The following is a 17,408-nucleotide window of genomic DNA, read 5'->3' as shown; positions in this document are numbered from 1 at the left end:
CCACCACTGCCCAGCCACAAAGTACATTTTCCCACAAGAATGTGTTCTATTGACTGAGAACAGTGCTCAGGTTAAGGGCCTATGGGGAAGGGCTTGTAATCAGCATAATATCAAATTCTTTTGTAAAGTACATGGGACCTCTTTCATGAGGATGGGTTGTGTTGACTGAGATGATGCTCAGGATTCTGGGAGTTTCGGTAAGGGCTAGCTTTACAGAACAGCAAAATTGGCCAGGTATTAACACATCCATTTCCAGCCTTCTGGATGGGAAATGGGTGTCAGTTTCCTCCACTGAAGAAGAAAACCTGTGTGTTTAACAATTCTAGTTTCTCTAGTGCTTATCTGTGAGCTCTTGCCCTCTATAGCATCTCAAATGGGATATGAGATAGTTTGCTCTGGAGCCAAATATGAGTGACTGTAGCTGAGGAAAACAGATTTGTGTTACCCCAAATTCCATGTTCCAAAGTGGAAGAAATTTCACAAAAGTTTTTATAGTTTCAGAACAAAGAAAGTCGTAAATCAAGGTGCTTTTCAAACACATTGATAGAAACATTAAAAAGGCAGTTACAGCAAAATGGGGTGAGCTCAGCCATAGGCCTCAGGTGTTGTCTAATGGCTCAGCCTTGTGACTGTGAGAAACTGGGTTTTGTAACCTCATACATTTAAGGAGGTTTTTATCTGTTAGTCACAGGATGTTAGGTCTGACACAGAGGTAGGCAAGAAATGGCTATTTAGGGAATTAATGATAGCTCAAGATAAGTTGTAATTAGGCTCTGGACCTGCAACATTCCGACCTGTCCACATCATTTAAGTAGTAATCAATCAACCTTGACAGACAAGAGCTCCTTTCCAGGAATTCTTGTTCACAAATCCACCATTAAGCATTGAACTCAGGACATCAGATTTATGGACAAGTACTTCCATCCACTAAACCCCCTCACTGGCCTGGAGTGTCATAGTTTCTTTTTTTTTTTTAAATAGATAAGTATAGGTAAATGTGGTAGAGTCATTTATTTAACTGACACTGCCTTTGAAACAATTAAAGGTAGTTCAGCGCCTCTTGTATCCCATGCTGGCTCAAACTCAAGAAAGACTTGGAACTTCTGATCTTTTGCTTCCACCTCCTGAGGAGTAAGGTTTCAGACATGCCCCACCATACCTGGCTTATTAGTGCTGTGAATGGTACCCAAGTCTTCACACTTGCTGGATAATGTTTAATGGTTCAGTGTGCTGCTAAGAGATTAAGGACTATTCATATTAAAATGAAGTAGCAGGTCTGAGGATATGGTGACCACTTGCCTAGAATGGGCAATGAATGTCCTTGGGTTCCATCCCCACCACCTCAAGAGAGTAGAGGGGAGGTTGGAGAGTTATCTCAGTGACAGAGCACTATTTATAGCATTGTGCTGGCCTCCGAGTTCAGGCCCTAGAGGCAAGGGTGGGATGCATATGGGAAAGGACACTGGACAGGACGATGACAACCATGACGGTCCAGCAAGAATTCCATGGTCCACTGACTATGGCGCTGCACACTTACAATCCCAGTACTTGGGAGGTGGCCACAGGAGGTCAAGGACAGCCCAGACTCTGGTATGAAGTTAGAGGCCAGCATGGGCTACATGATATTCTCTATCAAGAACAAAACAAATAGAAAAAAAAATAAAAAGAATTCTGGGGTTAGAGCCATGTATGGTAGACCATTCTTGAATCCTCAAATCCAGAGAGCCAAGGCAGAAAGGCCACAAGTTTAAGGCCAGTCTGGGCTACATAGCAAAATGCTCTCTCAAAAAGTATAAACTGAATCAGACAAAAACATCCTTTTGGCAAGATTCGCCATTTTCCAGTAGCTTGCTAAAATGATACACACAAAGGGAAAAGGAGAGGTAGCCAATGTTTGTTCTCTAGGTCTTTAGAAAGCAGAGCTGTCTCTTTGAACACATATGCAAGAGTTTATAAGAAGAGCGACATTGTAGACATAGGGGGAATGGGCTGTTCAAAAGGATGATCACACATGTTACCATAGCTGTGGGGAGCAGAGGAAGTCTTGAGTGAATGTGTAAGGAGTAGATGAAGTCCTGAGTGAATGGTCACTTTTTAACATGTCAAGGACCCAATGCCTCAGATCCATGAAAGCTTAATCAGCCAAATGCTTAACCAGCCAAATGCTTCTAGTTTCTGGTTCTCACGCCTTATATACCTTTCTGCTTTCTAGCATCACTCCCTGGAATTAAAGGCTCGCTTTCTGCGATTAAAGGCATGAGTCACCATGCTTGGCTGTATCCATGAAGAATGGTTCTCTGTCTCTGGAAAGCTAGGATTAAAGGCGTGTGCTACCACTGCCTATCCTCTATGTTTAATATTGTGGCACAATAGTGTGCACAATATTTTGGGGAACACAATACCACCACACTTTCCCTGTGATGTATATAGTAAACTCACGGAACCCCTCCCCTGTGATGTACATAACAAACTCACGGAACCCCTCCCCTGTGAGTTATATAATAAACTTATGTAACCTCTTCCCCTGTGATATATGTAATAAACTCATGTAACCCCTCCCCTGTGATGTACATAATAAACTCATGTAACCCCTCCCCTGTGATGTATATAGTAAACTCACGGAACCCCTCCCCTGTGAGTTATATAATAAACTTATGTAACCTCCTCCCCTGTAATATATGTAATAAACTCATGTAACCCCTCCCCTGTGATATATGTAATAAAATCACGTACGTTCCAGGTTGATGCATCGTTGGTGCTTGCTCCGTTAGAGTAAGTACAACCCACCCAATCCCAGCTTTTCTGTGCACACGTCTGTCATTTCTTCTCACTGTCTGCTCTTTCTTCATTCCCTGTCCCTGCAGTCAGGTCAGGTCCAGAGCTGCACAGGCTGCAGTGCATGCCAATACTGGGACAGTTGTGGTGGTATTGTGTTCCCCAAAATATTGTGTACTCTAATAAATTTATCTGGGGTCAGAGAACAGACAGCCACTAGATACAAAGGCTAGAAAATGGTGGCACTCACACCTTTAATCCTAGCATTCCAGAGATAGAAATCCCTCTGGATCTCTGTGAGTTCAAGGCCACATTATAAATAGCCAAGCTTGGTGACACACACCTTTAATCCCAGAAAGCCAGCCTTTAATCCCAGGGAGTGGTGGTAGAAAGCAGAAAGATATATAAGGCGTGAGGACCAGAAACTAGAAGCTTTTGGCTGGTTAAGCATGTGGCTGTTTAAGCTTCAGGCTTTCCAGCAGCAATTCAGCTGAGAGCCATTGGGATGAGGACACAGAAGCTTCCAGTCAGAGGAAACAAGACCAGCTGAGAAGTTGACCAGGTGAGGTTAGCTGTGGCTTGTTCTGTCTCTCTGACCTTCCAGTATTCACCCCAATAATTGGCCTCGGGTTTGATTAATCAATAAGTACTTTTAAGATTCCTGCTACAGACAGTCTGTTTTCACACAGCACCAAGTGAAGGGCAGGGTTCTTGCCAAAGAGTTAATGTATGTATTGAGCATTTTAAGAGCTAATAAGGGTTGGGTGTAGTGGTACACACCATTAATCCCAGCATGTAGGAGGCAGAGACCGGCATATTTCTGTGTGCTCAAGGCCAGCCTTGTCTACATATTAAGTTCTAGGCTAGCCAAAGCTACATAGTAAAAGAGGCCTGTGAGTCCAGCTCTCAGATCCCTTCCCAGGGTAGCTAAAAGAATGCTTTCACAGCATCAGGGCTTTAGAAAACCTTTTTATCTGCGGGTCTTTAAGAATAAGTTTCTATCTATCTGAGGGAAAAAGACTCATACATGTTCTGAGAGTCATTTTCTTTTATTTTTCTCCCACTCTAATTCTTTTTTACAGCTCTGATTTTTTTTCTAAATTCTAACTCCATGTCATTCCAATTTCTTCTTCCCTAGTTCTAAATCTTCTCAGCTGTAATAATCCTAGCCTCTCTCCCTACATGGCTATATACAAATTTCTAACAGGAGACTCTTTGCAATCATAGAAAAATTCACAAGGCTGCCTCTCAAGGTCATAGTGCATTCCTTGGGAGATGATAAGGAGCAGAGCCATTTACCATGGCAACACATAGGTGGAGACATGGTGCACCGCACTTTCCCGGGCAGTGGCTTCCACAGTTATCTGGACATGAAACTATTTCTCTCTGGACTTGATTAATTGATTAGTTGTTATTTGGGACCTAAATAATAAGCAGTTAGTGGAAGTTCAAGTTTATATCATAAAACTGAGGTTAGAAGGTACATAGAGTGTTAATTGCTAAAAGTTGAGTAGGGAATGTTGTCCATCCCATTATCAGCTGGACCTGGCAGGGGAAGTGGTGAGCAATTCAAGTCACTTTGTCTCTGAAGGACTTTGATTCAACAACCTAGACATTTTGTAATTCCATATATATAATAATCTGTATAATCTGTGAAAGTCCAACTAGTGATCTATCCACAGAGACACTACGTCTGACCAATATGCCCTGCCAGCTTGGCTAATTATAGAGGACAGGATTCTAAGTGTCTTACAGTCCACATGGAACAACATCTAGTTATGAAACATATTCTAGTATATTTCTACACATAAAAATTAGACAGCTTACGAGAAGTCATCTTCCTGACCATCCACAAATATATGTGCCCATAAGATTGAGATACAATCAAGAGGTTACATATTTATATTATATGAAAATGCATGGTAATGGGGAGATACCACAGCTATTTTTGCACATGTGAAATTACAGACAGGAGCAACAGTTTTCAGAGTCAGTGGTCTGTAAACCTTGCTTGATGGGGTTACCCCATGGGAGAATCATTCCTCTGGTGGGTTAACCTCTGAATTATAAATTTGTGTATTTGCATCATGGCCCATAATAGCTCGTGACAACATAGTGAGACTCTGTTTTCAAAAACCACAAACAAAACAAACTAATAAGGGCTGGGGAAACAAAGGCCTAAGTCATAGCCCCAGAATCCATGTGAAAAAGCTATGTGTGGCAGCATGGGCTTGTGCTCTTAGCACTGGGGAGGCAGACGCGCCAATCCCTGGGGCTCCATAGCCAGACAACCTCGCCTGCTTAGTGAGTGCAAGGCAAATGTGAGACTTTCTCAAAAAAAGGGGGAGGGATTGAAAAATAACAGTGAAGATTGTCCTCAGCCTCCACTTGTACGTACTCACAATGCGCATGTACCATACATGTACCTGTGTACACACAAACCCATACACACACACACACACACACACACACACACACACACACACACACCCCTGTACAAATGCAAAGAGAGAGAAACTAAGGGCTGAACATGCTTCTTGAAATGAGTGATGGAGAACGATCAGAGGAAGGAAGCCAGAGAAAAGCTCAAGGACCAGCCTGCTCCTCCCAGAGGCCACACATTGTGGCACTAGGGAGCTGGTCCCTATCACTCCATGGCTTAATAAAAGTAAAATAAAACACAGGCCTCTAGTCTGTAAAAATATTTTTCTTAGTTAAATTGAATTGATTGCTTCTTTTATTCCTTCATGCTTTTCTAGCCACCCTCAATTATTTGACACAAGCACAGTACACCAGATCATTCCACCTGCACACACAGCTAACTTGAACTTTGCAATCAAAGCCTGCTGCTCTCACCTACATCGTTGTTTTGTTTTGCTTTGTTTTTTCTCCCCTCAACCCCCAAGCTTACTGCAATGACAGCGTCTTTGCTAATGAAGAACTAAGGCTGGACACCTTTAAGGACTGGCCCCTTGAGTCCCCTGTGGCTGTTGAAGCTCTGGTCAGAGCAGGCCTTTTCTACACAGGTGAGTCAGTCCTTTGTGTCCACCAGATGTGCTTGTCCAGGTCTTGCATTTGTCTCCACTCAGCAGTCTCCGCTCTCCATCATTCCTCATAGATCCCTTTGCTGCCTCATAAGACCTTCAGTTTCTCACAATTCCCTTGGTGCTCAGCCTCCAAACTTGAAACCCGAGGTCTGGGCTGATGGTGAGCGCAGTCGTCCATTTGGAATAATAATCATGTCTTTTTGTCTACAGCTTTCTTTCCCTTGTATCTTACCCCTGACACCCCAGGAGTTTCCAGAAACTGGCACAAGACGATTGTGCTCATATTTCTTTCTCTTATGTGTGTTTGTGAGTGTGGTGTGTGTTCATGTGGGTGCAGGTGGCTAGAGGACAGCAGAAGGAATTGACTAGCCTGCTCTGTTCCCTTCTGCCTTATTCTCTTGAGTCAGGCTGTCTCACTGAATGAAGAGTCAGGCGGTAGCCAGCCAGACCCATGATCTTGCTGTTTCTGCACTGGGGTAACGGGTGTGTGGTTGGCCTCATCTAGCTTTTCATGTACATGCCAAGAATTGAACTCAGGTTCTTGTGTTGACACAGCAGGCCCTCTTACCCAGTGAGCCATCTCTCCGGCACCCTTATATTTCTTTCACCAGAACTTAGATGGCCATACCGACTTTTGAGAGTTGCTGAGAAATCCAGTGTTTTCCTTGGGTGACGCTACGCCCTGTTAAGAATTGAAGTTTCTAGGGTCTGGCTAGTCAGCAAGGTGCTTGCTGTGTGAACACAAAGACCTGAATTTACATTCCCAGTACCTATGTGAAAAGCCAAGTGTGAGGGGACATGCCTGTGATCCCAGCTCTGGGTTCCAAAGACAGGTGGATCTGCAGAGCTCACTGGCCTACTCCTTTTGTTGAATCAGTGAACTCCACGTTCAGTGAGAGACCTTACCTCAAAAAAACAGGGGGAGAGCAATAGAGGAAGGTAGCTGTATGCATGTGCAGTGCGCAGTACATGTACATATGAACACACACACACATAGACGCACACACACATGTGCACACACATGCACACACACAGAGTTTGGAGTTTCTATTGCTTAGGAAGAATGGGAGAAAGTAGGATGTGGGTCCCTGTTTTTACCATACAGTGCTCACAGGAGAAATACCCGCAAACTCATTTCCTTAGTTTCAAACTGTGAAGAATCTTCCACAAGTTCCTCATTTCTGTTGCTGCTGCCCAGCAGAAGCTCCACTGGGTGATCCACAAAGCTGGTTCCCCTCAGCTGGGTCACTGCCTAAAGTCCAAGGAGAGAATGAGGAAAAGACATGGCGTGCTTCCTAGCCAGCTGGCGAGTGTTCCTCTGACCAAATGCACTCCTGAGTTGGGATGGAGTTTTCTGTAGATCTGTCACTGTGATTACATAATGTTGCGAGTTTGTCAGAGCAGGTCAGAATGTGGATTGTGCAGACACCTTATCTAACAGACGTAGTCCACTAGCATGAATGACCTTTTTACCTCAGACTCTTCTTCATTGTCTCTTCTCTTGCTGCCCTCCCTCAGGTCTCATGGGCGATGTTCTCCTACTGCAATGCTGTGGGAAGAGACAAGTCATTCTCCATGATCTCACTCACAGAGAACCCCTAAATCAGTTCCTGTGTTCCTCCACCTCCGACCTTCACATATATTCTTTCTCGTTTATTCCTTAAGCAAATGCCTATTGATGGCCTGTGTCTGTGAGAGTCCACTCTGTCAGCATTGTCCAAGTCAGACAGAAATCTCTGCTCCCACGGAGTTTCTCTTCTTGGAAATCTCTCAGAATGACAGGGCTGAGATGATCAGAATACATAGTACACAGGGACATTCAGTGACTGTTGCTGACCACCCCATTGAAGGACCAAGAGTCCCCTGTGGGCTGTTGCCCCCTGATGACCTGTGCAGGACTGTGCCACACAATCTAATTGGGGATGCAAATAGGGTTTTACTATCATTATTATCTGCTTGTGAGTTGACAGGTGTATGTCAGAGTAACACTGACCACATTTCCTTCCTTCTAGGCATAAAGGACTCTGTCCGGTGTTTTTCCTGTGGAGGATGTATGGAAAAGTGGGAGGAAGGGGACGACCCATTAGAGGAGCACACCAGGTTTTATCCCAAGTGAGCACGGTGAATTCCCTTAACCTTGAGTGTACTTCAACAGTTACTCCTCACTGCTCCCCAACCTGCTTTCTCTGTGGAGAGTCTCTGCCCGCTCCTCTGGTTCCCACTGTGAAGGACACAAACTTTTATCTTTGTCTCTTTCCTCCCATGACATCCTCCCTGTCTAGCTTTCCTGTCATAGTTAGACTTGGTTTTGACTGGTTCAATATATATAATTTTAAAGACAGCATCTTGCTACATATCCCACACCACCTCAAGCTTTCTAGGTAGCCCAGGTTGGATTTGAACTCATGATGTTCCTTTATCAGCCTCCAAAATGGCGAACATCCAGGGTGTGCCTGGCAGTCCTATACTGTTTTGATTCCTTTGATTAGAAACTGCTTCTTCCTCCTGCTTCTTCTAGAAGCTTTTAGAATTTCCTATTTCCAATATCTAAGATTTCACACAAAGGTATTTCTTTTCTGTGGTTTTCTTTTCCTGGTGCTGGGGATGGAACCAGTGAGTTGGGCATGGGAGGCTAGCCCTTTACTGTTGCATGGGAATGCTAGGCTAGCCCTTTGCTGTTGTGCGGGCACCCTAGGCTAGCCCTTTACTGTTGTGAGGGCACCCTAGGCTAGCCCTTTGCTGTAGCAGGAATCTTAAAAGCTCTTATTAATAAAATCAAACCCGAGGCAAGTTATTGGGGTCCATGCTGGTAGATCAGAGAGACAGAATAAGCCACAGCTATCTCACCTTGCCAGTTCCTCAGCTGGTCCTGTTTCCTCAGACTGGAAGCCTCTGAGTCCTCATCCGGAATGGGTCTCAGCTGAACTATGTTGCTCCAAAGGCTGAATGCTTAACCAGCCAAAATCTTAACCAGCCAAAATCCTCTAGTTTCTGGTCCTCACGCCTTATATATCTTTCTACTTTCTACCACCACTCCCTAGGATTAAAGGCTGGCTTTCTGGGATTAAAGGCGTGTCACCATGCTTGGCTGTTTCCAATGTGGCCTTGAACTCACAGAGATCCAGAGGGATTTCTATCTCTGGAATGCTAGGATTAAAGGTGTGAGTGCCACCATTTTCTAGCCTTTGTATCTAGTGGCTGTCTGTTCTCTGACCCCAGATAAATTTATTAAGGTACACAATATTTTGGGGAACACAATACCACCACACTTTGCTGTTGTGCGGGCACCCTATGCTAGCCCTTTACTGTTGCACGGGCACCCTAGGCTAGCCCTTTACTGTTGCGCGGGCACGCTAGGCTAGCCCTTTACTGTTGCTCGGGCACCCTAGGCTAGCCCTTTGCTGTTGTGAGGGCACTCTAGGCTAGCCTTTTGCTGTTGTGAGGGCACCCTAGGCTAGCCCTTTACTGTTGTGAGGGCACCCTAGGCTAGCCCTTTGCTGTTGTGAGGGCACCCTAGGCTAGCCCTTTGCTGTTGCGCTGCTCTGACCCCCTTTCTGTCCACCTTCAAGTTTATTTTTATTCATTTTCTACACATAAAAAATTCTCTAGAAATGTTTGATTGCAAGAAGAAATTTGTTGTTTTCACTAAGTAATTATCAAGAGTGTTTTCAGAAGTAAATATCAGTATGTGCAGGGTTGAGAGTGAGTATTTTGGGCTGGACGCAGTGGTGCGCACCTGTAGTCCCAGTTCTCAGAGGCTGGAGGAAGAACATTGTGTAGCTTCGTTTTGTATGAACACCTTAGTATGATTGATTTTAAATCAGTTTATTTTTAAAATCAAGCAGTTATAAGTTAAGAAAGAGGAGCACAATTGAAGATGTCCTTTGGCGTGACTGACAGTCCTTTGCAGGCTTGAGCCACTCCCCGTTGGAGTGTCCTGTTCTCTGATTAGTTCCACAGGAGTCCTGTGTGCAGCCAAAGTCCAAGTGAAATTGGACTACGTTAGTTTGATGTTAGAAGAACTGAAGTCTAATTTGTTTTACTTTTAAAATCAGTTATCTGTTTATGAGATAGAAAGGTGATAATAGGACAAATCCTTAGAAAGAGTCTTCTAAAGTGTGGTTGTTACTAGATATTAGTTTTAAGTAATAATGGGTTCGTTATGACATTTTCATGCATGTACACAGTGTATTTGAATTATGGTCACCACCTTCCTCCTGTCACCCCCTCTTGTCCTCCTCTCAGTCCCATTAGCTCCCCTCTTGGGGTCACGTGTTGGAGACCAGCTGGGACTACAGAGTGAGATCTGTCTCAACCTCCCTAACTAGGGCTATTTCCTTCTCGGTGTGAGGGCTGAAGATGCTGGAGAGCAGTGCTCACTTTTTGCTTTTTATTTGGATGTAGTAGGTAGGAAATTGTGAGTACAGGGCCTTCTTAATCCTTTGGGCTGGTAAGTTAAGATACAATCTAGTTTTATTTAGAACTTTTTCTAAAAACATCTATCAACTCAATCTTTATGTGAAAAAAAGTGTTTTTTTTCCCTCTTTCTACCTCTCTTAAATTACAACTGTCTTTGTGTGAGTACCCCAAATATTTACATGTATGGTTGTGGTGGTTGGAATGAGCAATGTCTCCCATGGGCTCATCTATCTGAACACTGGGTCAACAGTTTATGGTATTGCTTGGGAAGGCTATTTCCTCCTTGCTGGAGGAAGTAAGTCACTGGAAGTGTGCTCTGAGTATTTATAGTCTTATACACTTCCAGTTAGCCCTCTCTGTTTCCTGTGTGTGGACAGAGATGTAATTTACCAGTGTCCTGCTCTGCAGCCTGGTGCATTGCCTCCTCCACCATTATGTACGTTAACCCTGTGGAGCATGGGTTCTCAACCTGTGGGTGTTGACCCCTTAGGGGTCAAATGACTTTTTCACAAGGGTTGAATATCAGATATCCTGCATATCAGATAGTTACATTTTTGTGTTCACTCCACCATGTTCTCTGCGTATTCTCACCTTCACTTCACAAACCACATGCACTGAGTTGTTGAAAGTCAACGTGTGAATATATGTATATATATTCTCAAGACAGGGTTTCTCTGTGTCATCCTATCTGTCTTGGAACTCACTCTGTAGACCATGTTGGCCTCAAACACACAAAGATCTGCCTCTGCCTCCCAAGTGCTGAAATTAAAATTGTGAGCCACCACTGCCTGGCTGTGAAAGTCATATATGATAAAAACGCTGGCAGAGTCACTGAAAACGTTAGCTTTCTACTTCATTATTGTTTCTGTGTCTGTGTTAAAACCTAATGCAAATGCCTACTTGCATGGAACTATTTTATTATTTTTGTCTTCTCTGTTTAGCTGTCTCTTTCTCCAAAACCTGAAGTCCTCTGCAGAAGAGATTCCTGACCTTCAGAGCCACGGCGCACTTCCAGAGGCCACGGTAATGGACACTGCCCCCTTCTCTGACTCACAGTACATGGTAGTGTGGTTGAACACTGTTTTGAACAGCAATTGCCCTTTGTCAATACAGAATTAAATGAGTCACACAATTATTTACTAACAACTACCACCCGATGGTTATAGACAGGGCTTCACAGTGAACAGACGTCAATACCTAGCTCTATGAATGTGCGATCCCTTCTCCTCCGGGATTCTTCAGACTCTTTCAAGTTTAGACCTGACTGGCATCGGAGCTCAGTGGATCTCATCTGTGATCTTTAGACAGTACGCTTGACTTCCTACTTGGTATTGAGAGATCTTTGAGGTATATTTCATTTTGTTTGTTTAGTTTTTTTGCTTGAGACAGCTTCTCAGTATGAGGTCTAGGCCGACCTTGAACTTGCTACTTATCCCAGACTGGCCTAGAATTTGTGATCCTCCTGCTTTACCTTTTCAAGTGTTAGGATTGTAGGTCTGTGTGCCAACACACATAGCTGAGTTTTTTATTATTGTTTTGCTTTATTTCTTGTAGTGCTTGAGATCAAACGCAGGCAAGGAGTCTGTAACTGACCTACATTACCGGCCTGTAGATGTGTTTCCTAACAAAAATGATGCCTAGCAAAATTGTAACCCAGATAATAGTTTGAACCCTACATCTCTCAGGGATACAAACTATCAGTTGAAAAGTCAGTCACACACACTTCCTCACTTGGAGGTAGTATGGTAGTACACTATGTTTGTCATCCCCCAAAAGAAACAAAGCTTGGCATGATGCCCCATGCTTGCAGCCCAGAACTCTGGAGACTGAGGCAGAATTTGCCATGAGTTCAAGGCTGGCAATAAGTTTAAGGCGGCCCATAAGTATGAGCCTCCTTATCAAAAAACAAAACAAAAACAGGATGGAAAGGAAAAGAAGAGAGAAACAACTCAGTTCAGTTGATTAACCTCTTGTATTTGTCATTTTCAAATGACATTGCAGTCCCTTGGGATGCCCAGTGCACAAGAAGTCCTGTGTCTCCTCAGCACTGATCAAACTGGGTGTGGTGGGGACACCTGGAATCACAGCAATGGGAGGTGGAGGAAGGGGGATCAGAAGTTCAAAGTCCTGGTCAGACACATACTAAGTTTGAGGCCAGTCTAGGTTAAACAAGACTCTGTCTCAAAACAGAAGCAAAAATAAAAAGCAAGACATTGAAGCCAGGTGTTATGATTCATGCCTTTAATCCCAGCACATGGGAAATAGACGGAGGTATTGGTGAAATTATTATGGCCACTGAACGTAGTTAAAAAGAGGATTTATTTAGTGGGTAACTTACAAAAAAGGGAAAGGTAGGTTGTTGGGTCTGGGGAAGGTGTATCGAAGTCCAGTGGTGTTCTCTGGAGCTCTGCTCAGTCAACCTCCACCGTCTTGGGTCCGGCACAGAGAGAGCGCTTGCCCATCCAGGTCTGCGGTCTCCAGGCGCCTCCCTTGGCCCTGCCTCATAGGCATGACAGTTGCCAGAGTCTCAATGGGGGTTGGAACTTCCAGATCCAAGCTGGAATGGCTACCCACTACACGGAGGATCCCCATAGTCTACTTTTAACCTTGTCTCAGAAAAGAGAATATTTAAAAAAAAAAAAACTGTGTGTGCATGCATAATAACCTTTCTCCCTCCCAGTATGCGGTATTACATACATAGTTACTAACCAAGGATGAAGGCAAAGCTTAATGCTTTCTGTAGGGCCATTCTTGTTCCAGACTCTATAATTTTGATCAACCACACAGCACTCACCCATACAGAGGATGTATATCCCATGCATGTACTGTCTAGGAACACACTCTTGCAGATGTGTGAGATTTATTCTTTCCTATCTAGAGCACTCTTCCTTAAATCAGCACTGAGTGTAGGCTGTGTTTAGAAGATGTTGGGTTTTGATTGATTGTATTATCAATTTGATTGATAATATTGATTATATTGTCAATGATAATATCGTACCCAGTCTTGATTTAAGCCGCAGTTTTGATTTAATAAAGGATTTCTCTTTCAAAGGACACCACAGGTGAAAGCAATCATGAGGATCCAGTGGCCGTTCACTCTACGGTGGCCGGTAAGAACTTGAAAGCAACATGGGATTATGTGTATTTGTACGCAGGGATTTGAAAGGAAAGTGCATGTATAATTGTCCAAGGAGCTCCTAGAGAGGAGAGAGCATGACATGGAGGGAACTGTGGGTGAGAGAGTGTCAGCATTCCTATGACATCTTGAGAGTGAATGTAGAACTAGTGACAGAGATCCTTGTGTGAGATCCAAACCAGCCAGTCTTAAAGGCATCCTGCAGCAAGCTGGTTTCCTGGGGTCTTAAATGGGAAATTAGGATGCCAGGATGTCTAAATCCCTGTCAAATGAGGAGCGTTAGACTTTTCCCACACACATTCTGATGCTATGGATGGATCTGAGAGGATCTTGGGGAGGGGATGGGTGTCTGGGAAGTGGAAAGTCCTGATCCACCCTTAGCAGACAGGCAAAGTAATCACATTAGGATTGAGAAATGTGAAGGTGCACCTCCCTCTCTCCCTCCTCTCCACAGACCTGGCTCAGAGTGCAGCCCAGTGGTTTCAAGAGGCAAAGAGTCTGAGTGAGCAGCTGAGAGGAGCCTACACCAAGGCCACTTTCCGCCACATCAATCTGCCAGAGGTGTGTTCCGGCCTCGGCACTGACCACTTGCTTGGTTGTGACCTGTCCATGGTTTCAAAGCACATCAGCAGGCCAGTGCAAGAGGCCTTGATGCTTCCCGAGGTCCTCAGCAATCTCAGCTCCGTCATGTGTGTGGAGGGGGAAACTGGCAGTGGGAAGACAACCTTCCTGAAGAAAACAGCTTTTCTCTGGGCATCAGGATGCTGTCCCCTGCTGAACAGGTTCCAGCTGGTCTTCTACATCTCCCTTGGTTCCACCAGACCAGACCAGGGGCTGGCTGACATCATCTGTGCCCAACTCCTAGAGGCAGGAGGATGCATTAGTGATGTGGGCCTGAGCAGCATCATCCAGCAGTTAAAGCACCAGGTTCTGTTCCTGTTGGATGACTATCATGGGATGGACTCACTGCCCCAAGCCATAAAAACCCTGATTACAAGAAACTACTTGACCCAAACCTGCTTATTGATCACTGTCCATACAAACAGGGCCAGGAACATCCGCCCATACCTGGATACAATTCTAGAGATCAAAGAGTTTCCCCTCTATAACACTATCTCTGTATTACGGAAGTTATTCTTCCACAATATTTCACATCTGCAAGAGTTTATGATTTACTTTGGAAAGAATGTAGATTTACAGGGAATTAACAAAACTCCTCTCTTTGTGGCAGCAGTCTGTGCTGACTGGTTTCAAAATCCTTCTAACCAGTCCTTTCATGATGTGGCAGCTTTCAAGGCCTATATGAAATACCTTTCCTTAAAACACAAGGCTACACCTGAGCCTCTCAAGGCCACTGTGTCCTCATGTGGCCAGCTGGCTTTGAGAGGTCTTTTTTCATCTTGCTTTGAGTTCAGTAGTGATGACCTCACAGAAGCAGGCGTTGATGAAGATGAAGATCTGACCACCTGCTTGATGAGCAAATTCTCTGCCCAGAGACTAAGACCTGTCTATCGGTTCTTAACTCCTTTGTTCCAAGAATTTCTTGCTGCCATGAGGCTGACTGAGCTCCTGGGTTCAGAAAGGCAGGAAGACCATAATCTGGGACTTGGTTATTTGAGACAAATTAACTCACCCTTGAAGGCTGTGGGTACCTACAGCAATTTTTTGAAGTATGTCTGTAGTCATCCTTCATCAAAGGCAGGGCCAAAAATTGTATCTCATTTACTTCAGTTGGTGCATGATAAAGAATTGCTGAAGAACATGTCGGATAATGAGGATTATGTGAAGCTCCATCTAGAAACATCTCCGGTGATGCAGTTAATTAAGGGATTGTGGCAGCTATCTCCTGAAGCTTTCTCTTCATTCGTTTCAGAACATCTATTGAGCATTGCTCTAAACTTTGCTTATGAAAGCAACACAGTGGCTGTATGTTCTCCATTTATTTTGCAATTCCTTCGAGGGAGAACACTGGCTTTGAAAGTACTGAATTCACAGTACTTTGGGGACCACCCAGAAAGTCTGCAACTGTTGAAGAGTGTAAAAGTCTCCATAAATGGAAATAAAATGCAACCAAGAGTACATTACTCAGTCATGGAAAAATGTTTTGAAACATTACAGCGACCAACCATCGATGAGGACTATGCATCTGCCTTTGAACATATGAAGGAATGGGAGAACAATTTGGCTGAAAATGAAGATAACGTGAGAAATTTTATGAATAACCGACTCCAGCATCCACCCAACATCAGTGCTGGCTACTGGAAACTGTCTCCCAAGCCGTACAAGATCCCTAGGCTGGAAGTTAGAGTGGCCAGCATGGGTCCAGCAGACCAAGCACTGCTCGAGGTCCTAATGGAAATCTTCTCAGCATCACAGAATATCGAACTCCATTTGAACCACAGCAGTGGCTTTCTTGAAAGCATCCGCCCAGCTCTGGAGCTGAATAAGACCTCTGTCACCAAGTGCTCCATGTGCAGACTGGAGCTCAGCACAGCAGAACAGGAGCTGCTTCTCGGCCTGCCTGCCCTGCAGTCTCTTGAGGTCTCAGGGACAAACCAGTTACCAGGTATCCCCGGGTGTCACATAACCGTTCTGACTGACACTGTGTTTTCTTATTCTTAGTTTTAGATGAATGAAACTCCTCAGGCACAAGGTCCTAAATGTGCCTTGACAGAAGAGATCTAAGTACTGTCACTGTTTGGGACAGTGTGTAATTCAGTGACAGTCCCTGAATCATAGAATGGGTTTGAAGTAACTCAGACAAAACTAGGAAAACGTTACCATCAGTATTTACCCCTCAAGGTAATTAATAAGAGTTTGAATTGCTTGTTATTGATAAATGATGGCCTGTGTGTAAGATGATGGTAGAGAATCATCTGCACCCTCATTGCCTGAAAGAGGGGGGGGGTAGCTTCTCCAGAGAAGACTTTTTATTATGGGTAAATAATATTTATGTCTTCTTTAAGCCAGCAGTTCTCACCCTGCAGGTCATGACCCCTGAGGGTGTTGAATGGTACTTTCACAGGGGTCACATAAGACCATCAGAAATATCAGATATTTTCATTACTGTTCATAACAGTAGCAAAATTACAGTTACGAAGTAGCAACAAAGATGATTTTATGGTTGGGGGGCCTCACCACAACATGAGGAACTGTATTAACGGGTTGCAGCCTTAGGAATTAGGTTGAGAACCAATGCTCTAAGCAATGTTTGTTTTTGTGTAGACATTATCTCTGTAATGATTTCTTTTTTAAAAAGATATTTCACTGTGTGTGTGTGTGTGTGTGTGTGTGTTTTCATGAGCATGTATGTGTGGGTACCCTCAGAGATCAGAAGGGAATGTCAGATCCTTTGGAGCTTTGGTTCCAGGCTGTGGTGTGCAGTCCAATGTGGTGCTGGGAACCTCACTGGGTCCTCTGCAAACAAGAGCTCTTGATTGCTGAGCCGTCTTTTCAGCCCCTAGACTTGACTTACCTCTCATTCAGTTGTTCTAAGCTTTTATACCACTGTACATATTTGATCATTAAATTTTGTTGTTGTTAGAGCATAGCTCTGGTGTTCAGCAGCTGCTGTTGCTCAAGGATGCTCTGCTCTGTCTGTGGCTTCCTTTGTCTTCCTCATTTTAAAACATAATTTCTTTATTGATCTTTGGGAATTTTACATCATGCACCCCAATTTTGCTCACCATCCAGTCCCTCCTTATCCAGCCTCCCAGCTGTGGCCTCCCAAATAAAAATAAAAACAAAAAAACAAACCAAAATTGTAGTTGGAATTTTCTTTAGGCCACCAACCAGCTCCCAAATAAAGACACAGACTTATTATTAATTATGAATGTTCAGCCTTAGCTTAGGCTTGTCCCACTAGCTCTTTTAGCTTAATTTAACCAGTTTCTAGTCATCTACATTTTTCCTGGGGCTTTTTGCCTTTTTGTCATTCTGTGTGTCCTACCTTTCTGCTTCTTCTGTGTCAGTCTGTCTGTGTGGCCCCTAATGTCTCCCTGTTGTCTTCTTTTCTTTCTTTCCTGGAGCTT

The 17,408-nt window shown here is 44.0% G+C and overlaps 1 protein-coding gene across 5 annotated transcripts in view; it reads left to right on the top strand.

The window, feature by feature from the left end:
- LOC102921243 (baculoviral IAP repeat-containing protein 1a-like) overlaps nucleotides 1-17,408 on the top strand; it is a 47,994-nt gene that overhangs the window by 10,960 nt on the left and 19,626 nt on the right. For 3 of the 5 annotated variants that reach the window (XM_076552125.1, XM_076552124.1, XM_076552128.1), the window contains 5 exons: nucleotides 5,682-5,801; nucleotides 7,835-7,934; nucleotides 11,183-11,264; nucleotides 13,294-13,351; nucleotides 13,832-15,943. In XM_076552125.1, coding sequence (XP_076408240.1) covers nucleotides 5,682-5,801; nucleotides 7,835-7,934; nucleotides 11,183-11,264; nucleotides 13,294-13,351; nucleotides 13,832-15,943 — 2,472 coding nt within the window. The remainder of the gene's footprint in view (nucleotides 1-5,681; nucleotides 5,802-7,834; nucleotides 7,935-11,182; nucleotides 11,265-13,293; nucleotides 13,352-13,831; nucleotides 15,944-17,408) is intronic. The other 2 variants (XM_076552126.1, XM_076552127.1) reach the window with 2 other exon arrangements.

The sequence above is a fragment of the Peromyscus maniculatus genome, chromosome 15 (assembly GCF_049852395.1).
Source record: "Peromyscus maniculatus bairdii isolate BWxNUB_F1_BW_parent chromosome 15, HU_Pman_BW_mat_3.1, whole genome shotgun sequence".
NCBI lineage: Eukaryota > Metazoa > Chordata > Mammalia > Rodentia > Cricetidae > Peromyscus > Peromyscus maniculatus.
This window is presented reverse-complemented; position numbering and strand designations above follow the sequence as displayed.